Source organism: Centropristis striata, chromosome 4 (genome assembly GCF_030273125.1).
Source record: "Centropristis striata isolate RG_2023a ecotype Rhode Island chromosome 4, C.striata_1.0, whole genome shotgun sequence".
Taxonomy (NCBI): Eukaryota; Metazoa; Chordata; class Actinopteri; order Perciformes; family Serranidae; genus Centropristis; species Centropristis striata.
The window spans coordinates 39209005-39233754 of NC_081520.1; the positions used below are offsets into that span (position 1 = coordinate 39209005).

The window sequence follows — 24750 nt, forward strand, 5'->3', positions numbered from 1 at the left end:
TGTGTTATAGCAGTAACAGTGTGATGTGATACTGAAATATACAGAAAAAAATAAAGCGAAACCAAGGGCTTACAGTGGGATGGGCGAGCGTGTCAATGTCACTGTAGACGATGGACAAGGGAAGAGAGACATCCTGAGAATCTGCGCTCTCCGACTCCTGCTTCACCTCCGCCGGCTCAGTCTGTGCTCACAGAAATACATAAAACACGTCAAAATGTCATAATAAAAATGAGCACATGAGCACATTCAGACATTTTAACAAGGTTTGAAAGAACTGAAACACATACTGATACAGAAACATGATTAAATAGAAGAATATAAATGAAAAAGAATTAAAGAGTTCTAGCCAAAGCAACAACAGTATTAACATACATACAAATGTCCCACAATGCAAAAAAATGGGGGCACTGCTCATTTCTGCAGAACATGAACATACATTGTAAAAAGCTAAAAAAAATAAATTAAAAAAAAGACAAGAGAACAATAAAAAAAAAGTATTAAATGTTTGGCTTGAAATTTGCTTTTCCATACTGCAATTTAATGTTGTTGTGTCGTTTTCTGTTGGTAAATAAAAATTGCAAATTACATAATTACATTACCTTTACTTCAATACTGTGATTCTGAGGTGCTTGTTCTTTCATTAAGTATTTCATTTTCTGCAACTTTAATATTCTACTTTTTACTCAACTACATTTTTCTTCAGTTAGCTGATTTCCAGTTTCAGATTAAAAATATAATCAACACATTTCTATGACTGATCCTAAGGGGGAAATTTCACAAGCTACCCAGCAGTTTATAAAGGAATACATATAAAATATATAGACATACACATATCTTAACCTCTTAATCCAGAGGGCCTGTACCAGCAGGGGCTATGCATTATGTACTGAAAAATCAATTTCATAATCATCTATTTATAGAAGATATGAATGTCATACTGTTTTGAAAACCATAAACCACAATAAGTTGTCCAAACTATGTCTTATTTTAAAAAGGCTCTTTTTCCAAGTAATATGCTAATGGAGAAGAGGTACTAGTTTACCGCTATATTTGATGATAATACTTTTAAATGCATGACTTTTACTTATGACACAGTGGTTTTACACTGTGGTATTGCTACTTTTAACCCTTAATAGGACACTCATTGAAATACTTGCAAATTCCAAATTTCAATCCTAGAGAATATTGGAGGATATTACATACAGCCAGAATGTGTAAAAAAAACATACGAAAATAATATTTTGAGAAAAAAGTTTACGAGATTAAAGTGGCAAATCTATAAGAAAAAAATGTGCAGATTTATGAGATTTAAAGTGGTGAATCTGGGAGAAAAAAGCTGCTTTTTTCTGACTTTAAATCTCTTAAATCTGCAACTTTTTTTTTTGTAGATTTGCCACTTTAATCTAGTAAATTTGCAACTTTTTTCTCTAAATATTACCTGAAGTTACCAAATATAGTTCTTCACCTGATAAAGGGTTAATTGACCAAAGGATCTTCCACCACTGTATAATACCTACTAAATGTACAGATTTGTGAAATGCAATGATACATTTGTCCAGCAGATGGCAGTGAAAGTCTGGCTTATTCCAAAGAAATGTGTAATTTTATTGTCTCACTTGACTCATTCTACATTCATATTTTCCACCTTATATTTTTTATAAGTGAGTCTTAAATTGTGCTAAACCTGCAGTTTGAGTGCTGGTGTAAAACTTTAAAGAACCAGCTTGCTTGGTCAGTTGTTTGTTACAGTTGAAGCCAAAAGAAACATATCTTCTCCTTTCTTTATAACTGAGAAGGACTTAAAGTAAAGACGAAGGTTCTCCGTCCCCCTCGTGTTTCCATCTGTCCAAGTTGTCCAAGCTGATAGAAGAAAATGTGATATTTAGACGTGATTCTTCCTCCATCCCCAGAGGTATTACTTAAAAATATAATCAGCCCCACATTTGGAAGGATGGCCTGTTCTCCTTGTTGTACTTGATGAAGAAGAAATATCAAAATGAACACTTTGCCAAGTCCATTCATGTTTCAAACACTCCTAAAACCAGCCCCAGAGCAAATGTTTACCCAGTTGGAAAGATCTATTTAAAATTCATTTGGCAGGATACAAAAAGTGAGCGAGATAGAAAACACACTGGCTAATAAGTGTGTTCATGTGCCAAATACACAATTCTCAGTAATAATATGCTGAATATACATTTCTTATGAATGCAGCTTGCTTGAAACAGAAAAAAAAATCTTAAGAGATACACTGTAGCAGATATAAAAGCTTTCACTGGGCTCTCCTCATTAATAGTGGCTTAAAAAATCATTAATGGACTCAACGCATGGCTTAATGGCTATCAATTCTTAAACAAATAAACTTGTATGTAAAATAAATACTTTATATGATCGAATTATCACACAAAACATGTTAATATGTAGGTAGGAAGTTATTCTGATATTTTGCTTAGCAAGGTTTAATTAATTATCAGTTTCCTTAAATAACAAATATCCACATATATCTACTATAGGGTTGTCAAACAATGCTAAATGCACAGTATATTCAGCCATTATTCTCTTTATTGCAGCCAACGATGTGACGAGGCTAAAGACTCTAAAAGACTATGAAATCTTCCCAACTAAGGATGAATCATTTGGATATCTTAAGTATTATTTGACTAATGATGAAGATGACACCCGAGAGATTAATCTGAAAACCAACAAAGAACTGTTATGAAAAGAATTGGTAAACTTGGAATTTGTATTTTATTAAAGCACTTATTTTCTCCAAAAGCAACTGATTAAATATTGCATCCGTTTTTTTTGGCCTTCAAATTATATTTTCTTCAGAATATGAAGAAATACATGTTTGATTATACATTATGAGTATAACTTTTCACACATGTGAGAACAGATTCAATATTTGGGTTATGTAATGCGTATGGTATACATTTTGAGAAGGGTGTGAGGTTTTTTTCCTCTTTATATTTTGGAAGTACGACCTCAGCTCCTATAATAAGTTGATAATAAACTGACACTCAGACCCTTAAGGACAAATACGTTCCCAGTCAAACCACTTTTATTTATTTATTTTTATCCTTCAGCCATTACAGCATAAAATCCAAATAATTTTCATATCAAGCTTTTAATTTAGGGCCCTAGCTTCAAATTTGTATTTTTTTTTTTACTGTTTTCTCATGTTTGCCCTATGGGGCAAATACATGCTACTTACCTGGTTTCCACTAGAGACTAGTATTACTGCTGTGTATTATAGAGCACTGCAGTGATTGATACAATGAATCAAAATAAATGTTGTTGCTAATCATGGTCATATCGCAGACCATGAAAAATAAACATTTCCTCTAGCAATTAGTGTGAAAATAATAGTTCAATTCATTAGAATCCTGATAATAAAAGAATATTTGGTCATAATGATCAGGACTGAAGTTGATTAAAGGATTTAACTTAGACAAATTAAAAAAAATACTAACAGTCTTAGCCTGTACATACATGTAGCAATAAACATGTCTACGCATATTTATATATTATTTCATACTTTGCACTCTGTATATTACTGTGTCATGTCTTTAAAATGAATTAATAATTAATTACTGCTTAAGCACTTCTGGTTAGATGCAATCTGCATTTCTTTGCTTTGTACCTTTGACATGTGCAATGACAATAAAGTTGAATCTAAAAAAATGTATCTAATTTTTATGTCAGGTTTAGGAAGAGGACATTTTTGTCCTCTTTGGGAAGAAGTGGGAGTTGTTTTAGTAGTTTTTGAAAAATCTGGAATTGCACAAAAAAGCTTCAAAATCAGTGTTATTGCTAATTATGGACATATCCAGAAAAAGTTAGTAAACATTTATTTTCACAACAAAAGTTACATTGCATAAACAAACTGGAATAAAAAAATGAATATTTTGTAGTTATTATCAGGAATAAAGTTGTTTTGAAAGATGTAGTTCAGTGGATAAGGAAATGATATTAATGAATAACTTTAGGACTATAAATATCTTTAAAAAAACTGCATTTTTGAAGGATGTCAATGCAACTTTTTAAAGAAGCGTTAAGTTTCAGGTTTGATTTTTACATATAACATTTGAGGTGTACTTCTCACTCACAAGTTTATTTTCACTATTTAATTTTTTTATTTATTTTCCGTATTGACAGCACGATGGGGATGGGTGGGGGCGAAGAAAATAAGAAAAATTATGTATGTTGAATATCTGTGATCAATACTCATTTCTTCAAATAAAAACATGTTTAAAAAAAAAAAAAAAGTTTCAGGTTCGATATGTAAAAGGGGCATTCCACTCCTCGGCCACTGTGTATGTGCAGTATGTGCAATCTGTGCAGTCTGAGCTGCAGCCTCAGCGGTCTTGACCTTTGTCAGACTCACCAGGATTTGTCCCAAAAGTCGGTGCAGGTCTGCTGTCACATGTTGTCGCCTATCTTTTCAATACAGCCATGAGCCCCAACAAATCTAATTCCAGCTCCTTCAGAGACAGGGACATTTCAATAATGACTTCTGTGTTTTTTGTCTGCATCTGCACAACCAGAGGGGGGAGAGAGAGACAGAGAGAGGAAGACAGAGGATGGCTGTTGCCTGCTGTGGCTTTTGTGTGGGTGCTGCCGCTTTGGAGGCGGCGAACAGTGGAGCGTCTGATGAAACCGTCTCAGGTCGGAACAAACGGCACTGAATGAATGTTTGATTTGGTCTGGGCTGTCTCTGGACAGACGGCACAGCGTTGCAGAGAGGGAAATTCAATAAGAGACAGAGTGAAAAGATAGAGAGAGTGAGGGGAAGGGAGAGAAAGAGGGACAGAACGCACCTTTATATCATCCCTGGATGATTTGAAAGCCTGAGGAACAAAGGAATCACTCTCGATGGCCTCAATGTCCTTTATCCTTCGCACTTGCTCCTCCAGAGAAGTTCCCTCTGAAACACATGTTACACAGAAGAGAGGCTGTGAACAAAAGTGTGCACACATGTTCACACACACATACACACAGACACACATATTTAGAGGGTCAGCCATCCCTTGTCATTCTTCTGAAAGGCACCAGATTTCATTTGGACTGGGCTTAGTTGATTGTATGTTATCTCTCTGTATAATGCCTCTTGACACATACAGTATAAAATATCTGATATTCTCCTATTTTAATCTTGGCCTTCTTTAAAAAGGACTCTTGCTTAGCCAAGGGCATAGAGACGCTACAAAAGAAAAGTGGAAAAAAAAAAATACTAACAAGATAATAGCCAGACAGTGAATTACACTCAGATAATGCATTCTAAAATAATCAAAATATGAACACAAACTCACTGCAATGGAATTTCATTATGGAGACTAAATGTGATTAGGTTTCATACACTTTTCATGTATCAGAAAGTATTTTGCTCCGGCTTGTCCAATCAAACAAAAAGACAGAAAGGGTTTCCAGTAAATTACTCTTGGATATAAACACATCAGGATTCTGCATATCAGATAATAAATCATTTCAAGAATTCAAGAGCAGTCTTCGTAGCGTAGGAGGGCAAAAATAGGTGTGCCAGGAAAGTTAGCAACACAGGAAAAAAAAAAGACAGAGTCTGAATGCTCCCATTATTCTCTGGCTGTCAATCTTTCCACTGATCAGTCAATATTCATCCCTCTCTCCCCCATCCATCCGTCCTCTCCTGCACTCTCCCATCTCTCTATCTGTCAATCCAGCAGACATCCATGTTTCTCTGCTCCACTGATGTAGGCTGTGTCATGAAAACAAGTACACAAATGGGAACACACACACTCACACACACACATTCACAAAGAACACCAGGATACAAGTACTCCCACATGTACACGTGTGTTTGCAAACTTACATACTTTGCACTCGCCCTCATGGCTGGCATAGATACGTATGTGCTGCATAGTCTTGCAAACATAGAGAGAGTGTGCAATTGGAGCTAATAGCAGGAATTAATTCAATCCATTAGTAGCTACAGAAAGGGTGTCACAACAGATCTTCATGGGCCTGGTGTTTAATGAATAAATGAATATTTGTTCCAGCTTTCACAGCAAAGCATCACATGCTATCTCACACACACACACACCAATGGCACACACACACACACACACACACCCTATTATAGTTCATAATAGCACTCAAACAAACTCGGTCTTGATTTAAATGCACTGCAGAATTGGACAACTGAGTGACAAGTAGAATTAAGCCTTCCTATATGACAGACTATCAGCTTGTCATCCTGTGCTGGGAAGATGCGAGCAGAGACTCATTGCACAGCGGGCTCCAAAAATAGTCATTACCTTGACTGGGCTGCTAGATGAAGTCTGAACACTGGCCCAATATCCTCCTGGAGACTGTGGCCCGTCCTTCACACCACTATCACCGCCGCTCACTGCGCGGCTGCTGCACCAGCGTGCATGTGTCCGTATGAAAACCAACGCTTGTGACTGGCCGACAATTAATTGAGCACAATTTAATTCACTTTTTCAATTACCCCTTCTCTGCTGTCCTTTGAGCATGAATGCCCTACATGAAAAACTACCACACAAACCGCCACGCTGACATGCATCAACACACACACACACACATTCATATACACACACACACACGCCATATCTGCAAGCATCTCCTTGGCAAGCCCGTCTGTTGCTGGGATGTCCGTGTGTGCTGCAAGAATCCATTAAGAGCTCAGACTTTTTGACAAACACATTATTGGTAGATAAAATGACTTCCATATGCTGTTTGTCAGATGTCAGTGGGAAAAGATATGAATTTCATGAGAAAATCAAAAATAATGGACTTTGAGTGCGGGCCTAGCGAGCTTAGAGGCAGACAAAAATCAATACTGTAGCTGGGTGAGCGCACTCCGCAGCTCGGAGAGGTCAAAGTTGATATTTAATATTGACACATTATCTGGCAAATTAATTTAACAGGCCAACTCGATTGTCACCGCATTAGGAACGCTTCTCTGTCAGTGATGAGAGGAGGATAAAGTGAAAGCTGAGAGAGAGAAAACAGACAGCGAGAGGCAGACAGAAAGGAAAAGAAACAAAACTAGACACAATTAAATGTACAGTTTGTACTGCTTTAAATCAGGTTATTGTTAGCTCTCTGTGGCACTTGTGTCTATGTGCTGAAATGCATTACAACCATTACTGTGAACCAGGAAACAGGCTCAAACTCAATCAATAAACTTTTGTTTTTGTATCTGCAGATTAGAATAATGGATAGCAAATGAGCAACGTATGTTAACATGCATTTTCTCCTTGCCTGTGTACACTGTGTGTGTGTGTGTGTGTGTGTGTGTGTGTGTGTGTGTGTGTGTGTGTGTGTGTTTGAGTGTATACAAGAGGCAGTCAGAAAACTCACTTGCCATCTCATTACTGAAATTAGTTGGACAGACAGCAGTGCTGATGAGTGGCTCAGAATCAATAGGCTATTGTTCTCTCTAAATAGCTGTTTGTCCACTTCATTGATTAAGACCAGAGGACGAGGAGAGAAAATCAAACCAGCCAATGAAAACAGATTTCAGCTCATCTCCTTCAGCCTTGAAGATGAGAGCGTTACGCAGCAGTTACAGCTCCCCGCCAGAAGAGGGAGCTGTTCAACAACACATGTCTCTATGTGAGCAGAGGCCTTGGGCTATGGCAGCGTTGTCTTTGTAAACTTGACTTTGGTCTACAGTTTGTCAATCAAGAGCAGCCGAGCTGAATATATTGCTGCTGCTGATTAATTCCAGTAATTGAGTGCACTGGCGTGCCAGCTAAATTACCGCAGCACTTGTTGTTCTGTGGAGAAAAATAAATAAGAAGGGGAAACTAACTGCTTGTTTTATTGAGGTCTCACAATTTGTGGCAAATCTTTGACAGTGTTTTGGAATTATATGGCAAACAGAGATGTTAAAGGCATTTAATAAATGTATTAAATATGAAGAAAGGGCAAACTGTGCTTGTAGATTTATGGGGGGTAGCGTGACTCCAGCACAGTAAGTACAAATATATATTTGGGATGGGTCATGCCAGAAAAAGGTGTATAACTTTAAATTGGTGCATTTAATAAAATAATAAAACCATTTTTAATTTGTCAAAGAAATATTCGAATTCAGAAAGACTTTTTAATTTGTATATATATATATATATATATATATATATATTTTTTTTTAATGGGCCTCTTAAGTTGTTTTTCTAAGCACTCACACATTCTGTTGCAACCCAACACTGATACAAACCGCAGCAGCTCTTAGAATACATGAGAATAAACATTTATCTAACTTTTGTATCCCATGCCTGGCTTTCACATGTACACGCTCACACACAGCAACATCTCTTGGTTTCCCAGGTTTCAATAATGTGCCCTCCCCTCCCCCCACCTCTCTCCCTGCACCGCGGTAAAGATGTGTAATTCAATGCTCAATTTAGGCCCGTCTCAGTGGAGATTTTTTTGCCTGCTAATTGATAGAAATTAAGCCATTAATCAAGCCACTAGCCATCATTCAACCCAGGGAAGATGAATACAAACTTTCATAATAACCACCTTCCCCATTTTAGCCCTCATTAGCATTAATTTTTAATGTAATTATGCTATTCTTTTACACTGAGCTCATAAATTACTGCTCTTTTGTTGCTGGCTGGCCTTGTAAAATCCAAAGTAATGCTTTGTAGTCTGATCTTTAAGGCAATTACTGGCTTCTTCACTCTTTTATCTCCCTGCATTTCCAATAACCTGCTCTCTAATGATTTATCTCCGCTGTACCCCCCCCCCCCCCCTCCTCCTCCAATCCCCTTCCCCGCTCTTTCTCTCTGCACCAGCGGCCAACTGCCCCGCTGCCAGCCTCCGCCTCCAAACCCCATCCGCCCACATTCTCCCCATCTCTTTACAGCAGCCCCAGATACATCAGGGATGCACACAAACACATGCACGGATGCTTGCCTCCACCAAAGTTAACTATATTAACACACTCACACGTGTATGAGTGCATTCAGTGTGTGTTTGTGTGTTTGTGTGTGTGTGCAGTAACTTTGTTTACTATCTCCTTTAGTCATTTTCCAGCTCGCCCTTCATTAGTGAATATCCAGCTCCAGCAATGGCGACAACACCGGGGGAATGCCAAGGTAAGAGACTGGCGCTCCATCTCACTCTCTCTCTCCTGGCTGGTCTCCTGTGGGTCTTACCTGTAGGCTAGCTGCTCTTGTTTATGTAACCCCTGAGCTGGGTAAACACACACATACACGCATGCACGCACACAGGCACACACTCGCCGAGCTTGGCATCAAACAGCTGAGTTAAGCTTAGCAGGGCTGCGTGCTAGGGGCGATAGAGGGGCTCCGGTCTGGCCCTGTTCTCAGCAGCAGCAGCATCCTGGCTGCATCAAAGTCTTTACCGTACGATTCTCCAGGCCCAAACAACAGGCTGCTCCAAAGCATGCCTGGGAATTGGACTGAACAACAACAGAAAAAAAAATGAAACAATAGGTTACTTATTAAAATCCGACTGATGAGATTTCATTATCTCCACCAAATGACTCTCTGTGAGACATTTTTGCTGTGCGGAGGAGGATTTCCATTACACCGTTACTAAAACAAATAAATTAAGAAACCTAATGTGTCTGCTGGGTGTCTGGGAATGTTGCTGCTAATGAGATATTTTGTTGATATGACAGAGAAGTTTAAGCTTGTTCTACTTCGGCCCAGAGCCATTGAGTCAGACCTGGACTTCCACAGAGAAAGCCAGACAGCCAACTTGCTTTATTAAAAAGGTGTCTGGTGTGGGCCTTGGTTAGGTAATACTTTTAGACTGTATTGATTAGGGGCCGCTGACAGGATCTGATGTTAGCCCTGGAAATGCATCAAGTGGCTAATGAGCAGCTATTAGGCCCATCGATTTGCTGATTTCAATTGATAGCTAGCAGGCCAAAGCTGCACGTCAATATTTGCATAACTAATACCCTGCAGCTTTAGGCATAGAAAAAAATGGGACCTCAATGAGTAAGGGAGACAGAAAAAAGGAAGATAGATTCAAAGAGAGAAGGAGAGGAGATGTGCATTATAAGAGCAGATAAATACAGATCAGCAACCCAGGGGTAGGAGTAAGACAAGCACCCAAAGAATCCAAATATTAACCCATTGAAGACTGGAAAGCGGATATGTCGTTTTGTAGTATTTGTATAAGCTCTCAAATACTTTTTGAATTTCATTTCTATCTGCTACAGAGGCTGAAAATCTATTATTTAGTAGAATCGTTGACACTTCTGTTGAATTTCCAGAAAAACTTCAGGTTTTAGGGGCTGATTTTAAAATCGCCCAGAGGTTTTACAGGAAGTTTTAGGCATCAATGGGTTAAGAACAGCTGAACCATCATGAGTTTGCTCTCCTCTGCACAGATCTGTAGGTTTTCTTTAAGGCAGCAAACCAACAATGGTGGCGTCGCAACAATGACGAGATATGGCGCTGATGCCTGTCTGATGCCTGTGGCTGCCGGGGTCAACAGGTCACACAGAATGACGGGAAATTCTGACATGCAGAGCCAGATGTCAGCCGTGTGTCCCTGAGGAGCGTGCGTATATGTATGTATGTGTTTGTAAGTGCGTGTGCGATAAGCAGCGAGATGTCCAATGACAGAGCAGCTGGCTAAGCCAGTCTAATGCGCGTTCCCACGAGACCTCGCACGCACATAATACGCACAGTCACTCATACATTACCTCCATCCCCCACCTCTAAAAAAGCCACATGTCTCCATAACCCATGTCTCCCAACAATGCACCTTCATCCACAAATACACACACAGGCTGAGTGATCCCCTGTGGTGGTCACCTTGTTATCATAGAGTCAACTGGTCTCTGTGGAGTCTGCCGTCCTGTTGAGCCATCAGGGGCCTGGCTCACATCCCTAATGCTCTGTTGTCTCCCTTAAACCTCTGAGAGTGGTAGTCCGAGCTTGGGATGTCACAAGAATTGATGCAAGTCAATGTCAAAAATTATGAAAATGTGACAGAAGTTGTTTTTCTACAGTAGTGCAGGTATTCTAGGAAATTGGGATGCAATTCTTAAGGACCTGGCGATAGAACAATATACGCCTACAAGTGTTCTGGTCTTCCAATAAATGCCAAATGAAGAAGAAGAACAGCTAGCAGCACAGCAGAACAACAACAACACGTTAAAGATGGCACCAGTACAGCTGCAGTGACAGGTCGTCCTCGACTGGTAGAAAAGAATACAGTAAAAGTAGCACTGTAACTGTTCATTTACTTAAAGCCAAGCCAAGCTGAGCTTAGCTGCTAATGTATAGATATCAAACTCAGGTAAAGAGTCATCATTGTAAGGTTTTCTCTTTCGAGGCCAGTCAGTTTCCAGAATATTCCTGGGAGCTTTTTTTTTTAACCTGTTGTGCCAAACTTTGTAGCAGTTTTATTCCTCAGTTTGCTAAACTATTTTTGTACATTTAAAATAGCTTCTGTTTTTCTATCTGTGTGGTATTTTTCATAAAGGTGCGACAACAATGTTGGACTTTTTTACTGCTTGTACATATTGTTGTAAACATATGAATCATGAAGAGAAATTTGATGCTTTCGAATGAATACAATCTTTTTCAAAAACTTCAAACTTTTCAGACAAAAGAAGGAAACAATTCCAACTTAGCTAAGCACCACAAAGACAGACATCCAGATTTATTAAAAGATTTCAATGTCCAAAGATGTTATCCTTGAGCTAAAATACATTGTACCATTATTTTTACACTGGTACATTAATTAAAATGTATCCTTCTGTTTTTGTTTCTCACTGCGGCACTGGATGAGGTATCGAGAATGCAATTTGACAGGTATTGACCTCTAAAGTTCTGGTCTATAAGTTCTCTGGAACTTATGGAAAACACCATATATGATCACTTTTTTCTGCATAATGTATCCTTGAGCATTATTTGACCTTAGCAGATAATGGCAAGTGATATGTTTATGTTATATCTTATGTGATATCTATTTGGCATCAGGAAATGAAGAGCAGCTGGTGACTGAGTGTCACACACACACACACACACACACACACACACACACACACACACACACACACACACACACACGCTCTTCTAGTGTCTCCCAGTGATAGTGATCTCCCACTCTCCAGTCAATAAAGGTCTGAATGATGAATTAAAGACCCAAACAACCTGCTAATGACAGGATGACATGGCAGCCACGCGCTGTGCTCGGCTATCTTCTTCCACATCTTCGCTCATCCCTCCCCTCTCTCCCCACTTCTCTCTCTTCTGTCATTCAACCCTATTCTGCTCATCTATCCTCTCAACTTCCTCCCCTTAACTGACCCTGGTTCAACATCTCTACAGAATAGTTTCCCCGTCTGCACGAACAAATCCTGCTACTGCAATTAAATGCATGTGTTTAGCCTCCTTCTGTCTGTGCCCATAATGAAATCATGGGGAGAAACATTCAATTGGCCCCAGTCTATCCCTCCATCCATACTTCAATTTATCGTGCACAGTATCTGAAGCAACAGACTGTATTTATAAGAAATTATGATGCATGCAATTGTTTGATTATGCCATACCAATCTGCACTGAGTCATCTAAAGACTCAATACAGTATTTGTTTGTTCATATAAGTGTCACGCAGACCTCAGACATAAGTTATGAGACTTTGATGAGACGTTTTGGGGGGAAAATTATACAAATCATACGAGGTTCCCGCTTTCAAATCCACTGTTTTCATTACAGCTCAAAGCAAGGTAACATACAGTATTTACTCGTTGTTGGCTCAGATGCAGGATTTACCATTCATCAGGGATGACATGTTTATTGTTGCGTTGTTGACACTGTACCTATCACTATCACGGGTATAAATAATGCATTCATTGCCAAAAACAAGGGTCTACCTTTTGGGAAATTTGTGCAAACGGAGCTTAAAAGCATCTAGTGTATATTTACAGCATAAAAGTCAGCTATTTATCTGAAATCCTAGCTAAGACCTGACTGCTCCTGCTGACCTGCCTGTATGGTGCTAACTGCAAACATAGAGGGCTAACCAAAACCAGGTGGGTGTGTTTCCCTCGCTGTGTGTGTGTGTGTGTGTGTGTGTGTGTGTGTGTGGGAGGGAGAAAAAGAGAGCAGTATGAGTGTTAGCCGATGTCCTGTGCCTGGGCAGCATCACAGAATCTCATTAAATAGTGAAGCTTTCACAGGCTGAGTGGTGAGATCTTCAAGATCACAGCCACTTTCTCTGTCGACGGGCTCCAGAGGAGCCTGGTGGCATTCCTAACATTTTGTTTTCATTTTTGTTTTCTTTATATTCTATCAAATTCACACAGTAAAAAGTTCTGCTTTTGGTTATCTTGTTTTTTTGTTCTTATGTATGTGTCAGCAGCATGCTGCAAGAGCCATTAGGGCTGCTTGAGTATGGCAAAAGTCAGAATCACAATTATTTTTGGTCCATGGTGCATTTTAATGAACTTAAAATAAAAACCTTGTCTTTTTAAAAGTGGTATCTTTTTTTTTTTTAACTAATTCAACATTTTTTTTAATTTTATGAAAATTATAAATAAATAAAATATATAATATAAACACATATACCGGTACACATTTAAATAAAAAATAACAATAATAACATTAAAATTAAGATATTACAATTTAATAAAATAAATAAGATCAACTGATGACATTAGTCGTTTTCAGTAGGTTGTGGAGATGCACTAGACATATATTTAATATGGGCTACATAAATAATAACAAGATAAATAAATAAGAGCAATATATATATATATATATATATATATCTCAAAGAAACATATATTTCACGTTTTTGTGATATAACTACATACATATATAACTAAATATAACTATATTTGTACTAACTATGTTCATCATATTCAGTCACACAGCCAAAACGGGTGAAGCATTAATGTATTTGGATACTGGATTTATAACACATGACAATACGAGAGCATCACTGTGAATAAAATGCTGCACAATAATCATTTTATATGATTATGATTACTTATTATAATCGCTGGAAGCCAAAATCGTAACTGAAAGTAAAATTTTATTAATTGCCCAGCCCTAAGAACTACATATCTCATGGTCATTTTTTAGGAAATTAGGGAAATCTTGTCCCTGTGACACTTGAAAGTAGATTCTCATTGGTTACAACTGGTGAATTAAACACTTCCCACAAACACACAGGACACTAAAGCACAGTTTGCATTTACTGTAAAACAGCAGAGGCTTTAAAATAAAATGGTGAAGTGTTGTGAAAATACAACAGCTACCTGAAACTCATCTCTCCCTCTCTACTCCTGACAGTTCAGTAAACTGGAGAACAATAACAGCCTGTCTGTCTGTGAGCCTCAAGGAGCTCTTTATTGAGCACAGTGCTGTTTTAGTGTGATTAGAATATAGAGCCCTTCCCTGCCCTTTACCAGAAATAACACGCATTTGACTGCATTAACTTGATGTTAAACTAGGCGTGTGTTTGAGTGTGTGCGTGCGGGAAAAAGTGCAGCGGTCTCCGTTTTTCGATCGCGGGCTGGTCAGCAGCTCTTTTATGAACAACTCTATAATTAGAGAAACACCACGCAGCTAATTACTTAATTGGAGCAAGGTCTTTAAAATAAAAATGATGTAATCTGAATCCAGGAAACGGGCTCGATTTTCACATACATGAACGTCAACGCACAAACAGGCACACACACCTCGTGACCTACAGTCTTCTTGACGTGTAGCCATCAAGCAGCCGACTCTTTCTCCTTAGTTGGGTTGTAATTGATTCTCCCTTTCACTCTGCTGGCTGCTGACAGGGTGTGTGTGTGTGTGTGTGTGTGTGTGTGTGTGTGTGTGTGTGTGCATGTGTGTTGGTGAGAGAGGAAAAGGGACAGAGAGTCTCCTGTTTGTGTGGTCTGCTACAAACTATATTAGTAAAGGTCATGGCCGTGTGTGCATGTGTGTGTGTGAGTGTGTCTGAGTAGTAATTAATTAGGAAAATGCCCCCCACCTCCTCCTCTTCTGACCTCAGTTGTAGACTAATAACCTTTGCACTGTGTAATACATTACACTGGGTTTTTTTCCCCCCAGATGCATTTTGCCTCATTGGAATGAATCATGCAAAAAATAACAAAACAAGAGTGACATCATCATTTGCATGTAAATCAAAATCATCCTTCATGGCTTTAAATTACAGGAAAGAAATGCATGAGTAGCTGTGTGACTATAATATCCAGTCAGTCCTGATATGTTTGATTTCTGTCAGCTGTACAGTTGGGTCAGAGGGTGTGTGTGTGTGTGTGTGTGTGTGTGTGTGTGTGTGTGTCAGTCCTTCTCACTGCACAAGTAGAAAACACTCTGTGTAGCCTGGGATCACTGGACGTGTCCTGTTGTAGCAAATATTTTCCCTGAATGAGTTGCAGAAGAATATAAGTGCAATGTTTGCCTGGATGTATCAATCAGCATCAGGCAGATATCTGATGGTATCTGAACTTATAAAACTATGAAAGGCTCAACAAGAATTCCATGATTGCCTGGAGCGAATTAAATGCCACGCCAGGCTAGAAAATCTAGCAAAAGTTTTTTTCCCCCACAACTGATGATAAAAGCTGCCAATGAGTGAGCCATCCGTTGAGAAAGTTGCAAATACGCTACTGATCGGACACAAAATGGAATTAGGTAGAGATAAGTTTATGAGTTGATGCTCTAGGAAGTTTTTTCAATGTTTTTTTAGCTTTATGACATCAGAGAATGCGGGCAAAACTCCAACTATGTCTTGCACAGTTTGCCCAATGTTTAAGAGCAAAGGAGATAACATAGGGTTGTTTTTAAAAGGCTCATCAAGTTTTCAAAAAGGGTTGCTGTAGCTCAATAACAAGAGCCAACAGCATCTCGCTCACATGGTTGCATTATTGTTATTTCATAACAGCTAATAAATAAAACAATTTTTATGCAGGCATGTAAAAATTGACGTTGGGCAAGGGAATTTCCAACCTACTCAACCACCAGACAAGTAAAAAAACAACAAAAAGCATTACTGTTGAGCCCAGGTTACTAAACCTGAATCAAGAAACCCAAGTGGCTTTAACCTGATGTATTCCAGGACAGTTGAACAAAGAGATGCCCAGTTTGAATATCTAATACACAGTTTAAAAGCATGCACAGCAAAGTAGATTTAAAATGATTGCTTATCAGTATTCAATATTATTTTTTGCTACTCTTCGCTAACAATATTGACAGTTTTATGCAGTGAAATGTCCCATATGTACACGTTCTTTAACACAGTGGTGCATAAAGTGCAATACCTTTATGAAACAGTAGAATGCCAACAAAACCCCTTAAAAACACACACACACACACACACACACACACACACACACACACACACACACACACACACACAGACACAGACACAGACACAGACACAGACACAGACACAGACACACACACACACACACACACTTAAGTGACCTCTGATGTCTAACGACAAACCTTGCGGGGGCCACCACATGGCCACAGCCACCCAGGATGCCAGCACTTTGACCTGCAACAGTCTGTGGGTGTGTCTAATCACAGCAGTCTGACCACCCTGTTAGACTGCACCAACTACAATACTGCTGTGTATGATCATGTCCAGACGTACATGAATGTGTGTGTGTGTGTGTGTGTGTGTGTGTGTGTGTGTGTGTAAGTCATATACTGAGAATGTTTTCACTTAGAGGGGCAGACTAATGCTCCACCTTTAATCTCCTAATAGTAAAGCTATGCCACTGTGACAGAAATAGTTAAGCTGATTATTCAGCTGCACAAGTAAAATATAATAAAATTACATTTGAACTATTAATTATAAATAATCATTATGTATTTGTCGCAATATATAGCAGATACAAAACAATTATTTTTGCCATGTATGAAACATTTTGCATCAAGACAAATTTTTTAAATTCAGTATCTAAATGTAAAGCTGTTTGCTATCGGACGCTATCGGAAACCTAAATAGGACGGACGGGAAATCTGGGAAATAAATCAGCCTGGTGACTCGAGCCAGGTTGCTGAACACATCGGTCTACTGGTAGCAGGTTAATTGATAAGGGTGACCCAAGAAACGATTACCAATCACAGAGTTTAAAAGGGTGCTGTCAATCATGTGTCCACTTGACCCAAATGAACACAGGTTGGAGGCTTGCATGGCCAATCTCTGTGTAATCTGGCCTACAGCAGAGATAGCTGGGCTGCTATCGGGTCAAACATGTCATTCCATAGATATCCTTATAGAAATGATTAAGCTATGGCCTCCATAGCTGCAGAAGTGACAGCCGCACCGGGGCAGCATCAGCATCCCATTACCCCGGGACAACAAGGGGTCGTATGGGGTTAGCAGGACTCGGCATGCGCGTCCACCCGTTCACAGGACCGGCACCGCTCAGGACAGGAGGTCACCTAATCACCTTGCCGAGCCGTCTCCGAGGGAGGAAAGGGGAAGCGAGAGGTAGGAGGGGGGGAAATCAACTTTAAATTTGCAGTGATGAAAAATCAATAAAGCAGTAATTGCTTGGCTTATCACCGTGCAATGAAACAAATTGGGAGGAGAAGGAAGCCTGGCGTCCATGCTGCACGCCAGGGTTTTTTGGCTGCAGCGTGTGGAGCTGAACATAGCATGAGAGAGAGGGAGGGGGAGGGGGAGGAGGGGGGGAGTGAGGAGAGGAGTTTGGGCTTCAGTGGGCCAAGGCAAGGAAAAAAGGTCTCCTCGTGATAATTAAATCTTCTCACACTGATTTTCTGCCAAATTTATTTCCCCGGGGACCATAACTCTGATTCAGTGCTTACAAGCCTTGCATAACTAATCATTTCAACGTGGGGGGAACCACAAACCTGAATGAATTGGGAGGAGAGAGGAGAAAATAAAAAAGAGAGATGGCTAGACTGAGTGTGTGGCACTATTCATCTCTAAATCAATCATTATTCAGGCAGGACAAAAATCGGAAAATAAGTGTGGGACGTCCCTCTGTAAGAGTGTGTTTGAAACAGACCTTTAAAGTGAAGGTGTAATTGATTGTCAATGTGCTCTCTTTTACACTTCTTCTGCAGAGCAATACAGGCGGAAAACATCCTTTAATTCCTGGAACAAATAGAACCCATAAAGCCAATGAAGTGTCGGTTCAATATTCCTCTGACTGTTCCTGGCATGATTGTGTTGAACATAATAACACAACAAATAAGGCCATTTATCTGAAGTAACGACAGGAGATGAGGCTAACTCCACTAATCAATACCGAATCGATACAAACCAGATTTTCTTACATCAAAATCACTGAGACAGATCTTTCTTCAGTGCAGAGTGCACAAGAGCAATACAGAGCCTCCCCCGAGCCCTGAGGTAGATCATATAGCCGGGGGGAAAGAATACAGTTTAAAAAAAGTATAATGCTCTACCCTGAGAGAGGATGCTGGGAACTATAATTATAGCTTGGTATAATTCAGACACTCTCCTTATTGAATGCTCATGTTTTAGTTAATGTGATGAGATCACGGACACCAGATCACTCGTGTTTACCAGCGGATGAATTTCACCGCTTGTCCTTCAAGTGGCAGTCTGAGCAGCGCCGATGCTGCTCGCCCGATGTATCGTGGCACGCCACACCATGGCCCCGGTAATTAAAACATTTAAAGCAGAGCCAGCCCCCCTGTGCTCCCGGGGTGTGATATGGGGGTCACGCGCCTGTAGATTCTAATTTGCGCACCATTTGTATTCATGACAGGCACGTGCTAAATATTTAACAGCAGCCCGGCAGGAGTTTTGTATTGTTAGGCTTTCCAGGTCAAATAATTTGATTTCAAGGCAGATTACATTAAGCGTCAATGTCCAAGCCACCACTCTCACTTGCCTCTCATTTCCTGTCTTTTATTACAGCCGAGATAGGCCACAACTAAAGGGATATGGCTTTGGATTATACAAGAGCTTGTTATCCGTGGATTAGTTATTATTTTCAATTAGAAAAGGGATCACACCGTTTATTATGGACGCACACACCCACACCGGTATTGCACGCAGACGCTTGCATGCAGAGCGGAAATTTTAGCTGACTGACAAATTGTTTAGTGGAGCGTGTAATCACACCTAACAAGAGAAGTATCAATTCAAACAAATGATGATGGGAGCTCATGCACTCTTAACGATATTTCACTCATACTGATTTAACTGAGGCATCCTACAGTCAGTTAGGATGTGCACTCTCTCTCTCTCTCTCTGTCTCTCTCTTTTTCTATATGTTGAAGGAAAGAAACCAAATCCAGACATTTTCTGTTTCAGCTGAGGCCCTGTGGTGATTGACAACAGAGCTAGTTAAACGGTGATGAGGCGTTAATGGATGCTAGGTCGAGGAAGTGAGGGGGGGTTGAGCAGGCAGGAGGGGGTCTGCGGCTGAATATTTAATGGTCATATAATTCCTGAACACAGACACACACAGACAGGTACACACCCAACCCGTGACCTGTCCTACACACCGCGTAATTAGGGAAACAGTCCTTTCGTTTAACTGCCAAAAGAGCAAACGGTAGGTATATATTCCCCTAATGATATGGGTTAAAGAGCTATTATACGTCTCATTAAAATATATGATCTCCCAATCTGCTGGTGGTTTGAGTTAATGGGGACAGAGCAGCATAAGGGCTAAAATACCAGCGGCAGGCTATAGGCTAGTGTCCAATCCATATCTACATAATTCTGTGTGTTGGAGAGTGGCTGCACAAATGAAAAGATGTTCTGTTAGTGCTTCATGGAAGCAGATTTTGCTTCAGAGTGTGTGTATGTGTTTGTGTTTTTCGGCCTTTTGAAGCAGCATGTGAGTGTGTGGGAATAAATTGAGGTTATCAAGCGTTTGACACTGATTTTCATGTCAACTGCTTGATGTGTTTTGTTCATAACTCTGCTGGACATTAAGAAAATGAAGAAAAGGAGGAGGAATTAACACAAGGGCTTAGTAAAGCTTTAAATACACAGAAAATAAGCCCTGAAGTTCTCAACATCAAAGATTGTCGTTCTAAGGTGGAAGTGAACAGTTTATTACACTGTTTGAACTGACATGCTTCTGTGATACAGAAATAAATTAAAGAAACATAGTACTGGGGCTGAACAATGTGACCTATAACGTAGATTAAAACTAGAATATTGCAGAGATTGTAATGTGGAAACAACATGTTTTTTTTTTTTAAAGATTATTTTTTAGGCATTTTTATGCTTTATTGACAGTGACAGAGTGAAAGGGGGTGATAGAGGGGAAGACATGCGGCAAAGGGAGCTCAGGCCGGATTCGAACCCGGCTCCGCCGCAGCGAGGCCTCAGCCTACATGGCAAGCGATCTACCAGTGTGAGCCACCGGGACGCCCCCGGAAACAACATGTTTAATAGCTGTTTCCTGTAGAAAAATAAACAGGTCAGGTGTGAAATGTGCACAAAAATGTTGGCCAACTTTACGAGTTAATGTTCCAACTTCAGGGGGCATTCAGTTTCACAGCAATAAGTGGATCTTCTTTTTTCATATAAATAAGCCCATTATTAAGCTGCTTTTTTTTTTTAAAATGTGAGGATTTGAATTCTTGTCATATTTGATAGCTAAGTGAGTATCAATCACAATGGACGGTCGAAAATAATGAAGACATTTTTTCACTATTTTTGACATTGTATACACAAAACTGGCGGAACATAAAAAAATTGATATAATAAGTTACATCCCTATACATTTTTACTTGTGTTTACTTTTGTGTATCTTTATTATTATTTATTTATGTTTAGTTATGACATTTAATTACTGCACTGATGGGTTAAACAGGACAGCATGATGATCTTAATGTGCGACTTTGAGTACCTTCAAAATCGCTATATAAATCAAACTATTATAATTTATTTTTTATCATTAATAATGTGCCCAGATTTGTTTTGTTTTGTATCCTATTCTTGATTGATTTACTGTAACATGTTGTCTTGTGTTGCATTATGTTGTTTATATATTGAAGAACTGAATAAAAAACCTGAATTAAAAAAAAGAAAAGTACAACATACGTTTAATAATAGTAATAATACACAATGCAGGTTCTCCTGATGCACAGGTAGGTAAGTTCGGGTCAGTACGAGATTCATAATGTTGGTAATTTGATATATTTGGTTTATTTCATGCCTCATACAGAACCTCCACACACAGCAACTCTGGTTCTATGTTGCCTTCAGTAAAGTGCCAGCTGACAGTACAGTCCACACAAACAGATTGTTACACTAGCAGTCAGTCCATCTTATTATAGCTGGACACACTATGTTAGCTAAAAGCCTCCTGGGCACACAAACAACATCTCTCAGCTTTAATAGCCTAAACAAGGCATGCAACTAACAAAGGAACCATGCACCCCTCTCATTCTCACACCCTTTCATATCACTTGTTTCCTTTTTCAACCACTAGCATCATCTGGCTGCCCTTAACCAGAGAGGCAAACACTCTTTTTAAGTGGAGACTACTTTGTTAACTGATGACCACAGGGTCAGTTATTGATCCTCTCCTTTCTCTCTCTCAGTAAACCCTGCTGATAAAAACCCCTCTATTCTCGCAGGGCTCTGCAGTATGCAGCCACAGTTCGCTACAATAATAGCTTGCATATCATAGCATTCACATGAATCAGATCTCGGTGGTTCGATTAGGGCTAAACTAACTCAAACGCATTGCCAGTCTAGGACGTGAATCTATTTATGAACGAGGAGTGTAGGTGGTAGTGTTCTTCACTTCTCCCCTCCACTCTCTTTAAAGGTTTTCTCATTTCAGTTGACTTAACGGTTCAAGTGTAAACTTTCTAGTTGTGTTGACCTCTAAGAGGCCCTGCGGGGAATAAGGAGACCCCTGGTGATCTGCTGTTTAGCTGCAGCAGTGGCCCACCTCCTCCATTGTAGTTGCGCTGGGAGGAAGGGCAGAAGAGGATGGAGCTGGCTGACTCCGCTTGCGTCTGTGTGTGTGTGGATGTGCGTTTGTGACGCTGCCACTGGCTTCTCTCGCTACCGAGGCAAGGGCAAGTCATCAGGGCCACTTTGTCGAGCCTCTCTGATCTCGATTCATGTGTCCCCGCGCAGGGAAAGGAATAAAATGATCGTCCTCGAAGGCAGAGCCTGCACAGCATGCTGTACTGCACCGCTCCACTACACAATCAAGCACAACACCTTATTTCACACAGAACGAACAGTTGGGGAGTGAGGGATGAGGGAGCTTTGAGCAAAACAGTCAACTGAATCCAAAAGGAGGCAACAGTGCAGTATGAACTTAGCTTAAGAAAGCTATTTGATTGGGAGACTTGCTCTGTTGCCCCAAGCGAGGCACTTAGTCACCACTTTGGCAATGCTTCCACACAGAGAAGGGAGAAGCAGGAGGAGGAAAAGAGTAAGAAAGACACAGAGAAGAGGGCAGGAGAGAGGTGGAAACGGTTGATGAGGACAAATGGAGGTGGGAACAAAGAGAAAGGAGGTGAGACAGAAAGGAGGAGGGGAAAACAGACAGACGATAGCGATATCACCGAGAAAAAATGAATAATATTAATGTGAGGATGGTGGAAGGAGTCTGAAAAAACAAAACAAGACAGCGAGAAATAGAGAGAAAGACGGAATAAATTCTTCCCTGAACTGGGGGACCAAAGCAAGAGTGCAGGGCTAATTAGTTTCTGATGGCTGGACTTTCATTTTGCTAAAAGGTCAGCTAACTTTAAAGGTCACAGTGCCATGCCTGCTAGATGCACAAAAAAGTATTACACAAAAAGAGTGGAGAGAGAGAGAGAGAATCCAGCAATATAAAAACACCCACGCTAGAACAAATTATGCTACTACACACCAACACTGTGTGTGCATGTATACACACAAGTGCTGGTTGATAACAGTACACTTAATATTCTCATTTATGTCATGGTCTGGTCAGAGCAGGGACCAGGGTCATTATTCCATCTAAGGACTTTTATTACTGCTAGCATATCCACTGAAAATTACCCTTGACTTTATTTGAATGTGTATCGAGACCATCTTTGTGTGTATGTGTGTATGTGCGTGTCCTGTGTTGGTGATAGCATGGGAGGGGGGGTTCAGGTTGGCAAGATAAATTTACTGCCTGCAATGCTAAGCACATTTCTGCCTATGGATCTTTATGTAGATTGCAGCTGTCTTAATAAAAACTAAAGGAGTGCAATCAGAATCAGCAAGTTCATGTTTTGCAAAGTATACATGAACTGTGAAGGAAGAACCCCCGTTTACAAGACAAGAGCGCCTACTAATCTGTTAATGTGAATTTATTAGATGCGTTTAAATGTGTGACATCACTGACGGGTACAAAAACACTGCAATGTGTCTCACAATAAACTGGAGCATAGTGAGAGTTTTCCCAAACACATATTTTTGTTGTTGCACAACAAACTTTATAAAACTTTAATTGCACGTAACAAGTTTGTCTTTTGTTTTTATGAGACAAACATGCTTAACAAGATAAACAAGCTTATTAGCGACAGCTGTTAAAAAAGTTCTTCCCACACCCTCAAGATAATATTATCGGCTGTTTGATGGTGAACAAAATATAAAAAGAGGATCATTTGAATAATTTAGTTTCAACTGTTACCTTGCCAACAACTTTAATATCTCCATTTTTGCAACGTTTAATGGTTCATTAAATGCTTTTGGTTTTTTATAACAGCAACAATTGGTTTTAGTGTTGCTGCCAAATTCCTCACGTTGGATCTATAACAGACACGAATATAACTCACCTTCCTCTAGTTTCTTCCGGGCCTCCTCCTCTCTCTTGGCTACTTTGGCCTTCAGCACCTCGTCCGTTTTAGCTGAAAAAAGGAGCAGATGGCAGCATTAGGAGCAAAGCAGAACTCCAGGAATATCTTATTTGTTTTATTATGAAAATTATTTACAGGAAGATTAATTGAGATATTATGGAATTAATTATCATTCATGATTTATGATTAGAAAGTTGCACTGAAAATAAAATAAAAACATAAATTAATTGACCCTTTTTTAAATTTTTAATTTGAAAATACACACATGTACACAGGAGGCACATTTATTATTCTGTAAGAGAAACCGTGCTGTAATAATCACCACAATGCAGAAAAATTACTAGAGAACACATCACTGGATCAACAGAAAGCCTCAACAAAAAAATATGAATCATGTCTTCGTCTCTTCCCTCTACCAGACAGCACCCTTCCCTGCTTTGCCTTCATACCCCTGTAAAAGTCAGTGCGGCTTCCTGAGAGGTGTTTATCGTCTCGGCATAATGAAAAGCTTAAGAGAAAGTGAGGCTGCGGGAGTAAACACTCGTCAGGGCATTTTAAGCATCTCTCATCTTAAGCCGTGTTGTCTCGGCTCCCTTTTCCTCCGCCTTTCCCCCTGAATAATCAAGATGTTAAGCCACATTAAAAAATATAATGCCGTGTATGGCAGGACTATCAATACTGCCTCTAAATTAATTACATTTCCGTTGCGGCGCATCATTTATTTTGCAGCGTTAAGGCCTCGGTGGAGCCATTCGCCTTTATTGCTATCTCACTTGGTTGATGAGTGAGCTATGTAAAATTGAGTCTCCAATATCATTACACTTAATGAGTTTAAACTTTGAGAAAAAAAAAAGAGAGAAGAGAACGAGCGTAAAGAGAGAGAAGGGGGGGGAGGAAGAGAATGAGAGCCATGCTCTGTTTTGAGGAAGTTAATACAATACAAGAGTGGGTGTAAGTGTTTGTGAGCGCTTACAGAATGTTTGTGTTC

The 24750-nt window shown here is 39.7% G+C and overlaps 1 protein-coding gene across 1 annotated transcript in view; it reads right to left on the reverse strand.

Moving 5' to 3' along the window:
- The window catches only part of rsrc1 (arginine/serine-rich coiled-coil 1), a 145584-nt gene that overhangs the window by 3934 nt on the left and 116900 nt on the right, over positions 1–24750 (reverse strand). The window contains exons 7-9 of the mRNA XM_059331442.1: positions 23742–23813; positions 4818–4924; positions 74–181 (exon numbers count right to left, since the gene is read on the reverse strand). Of these exons, the coding sequence (XP_059187425.1) occupies positions 74–181; positions 4818–4924; positions 23742–23813 (287 nt within the window). The remainder of the gene's footprint in view (positions 1–73; positions 182–4817; positions 4925–23741; positions 23814–24750) is intronic.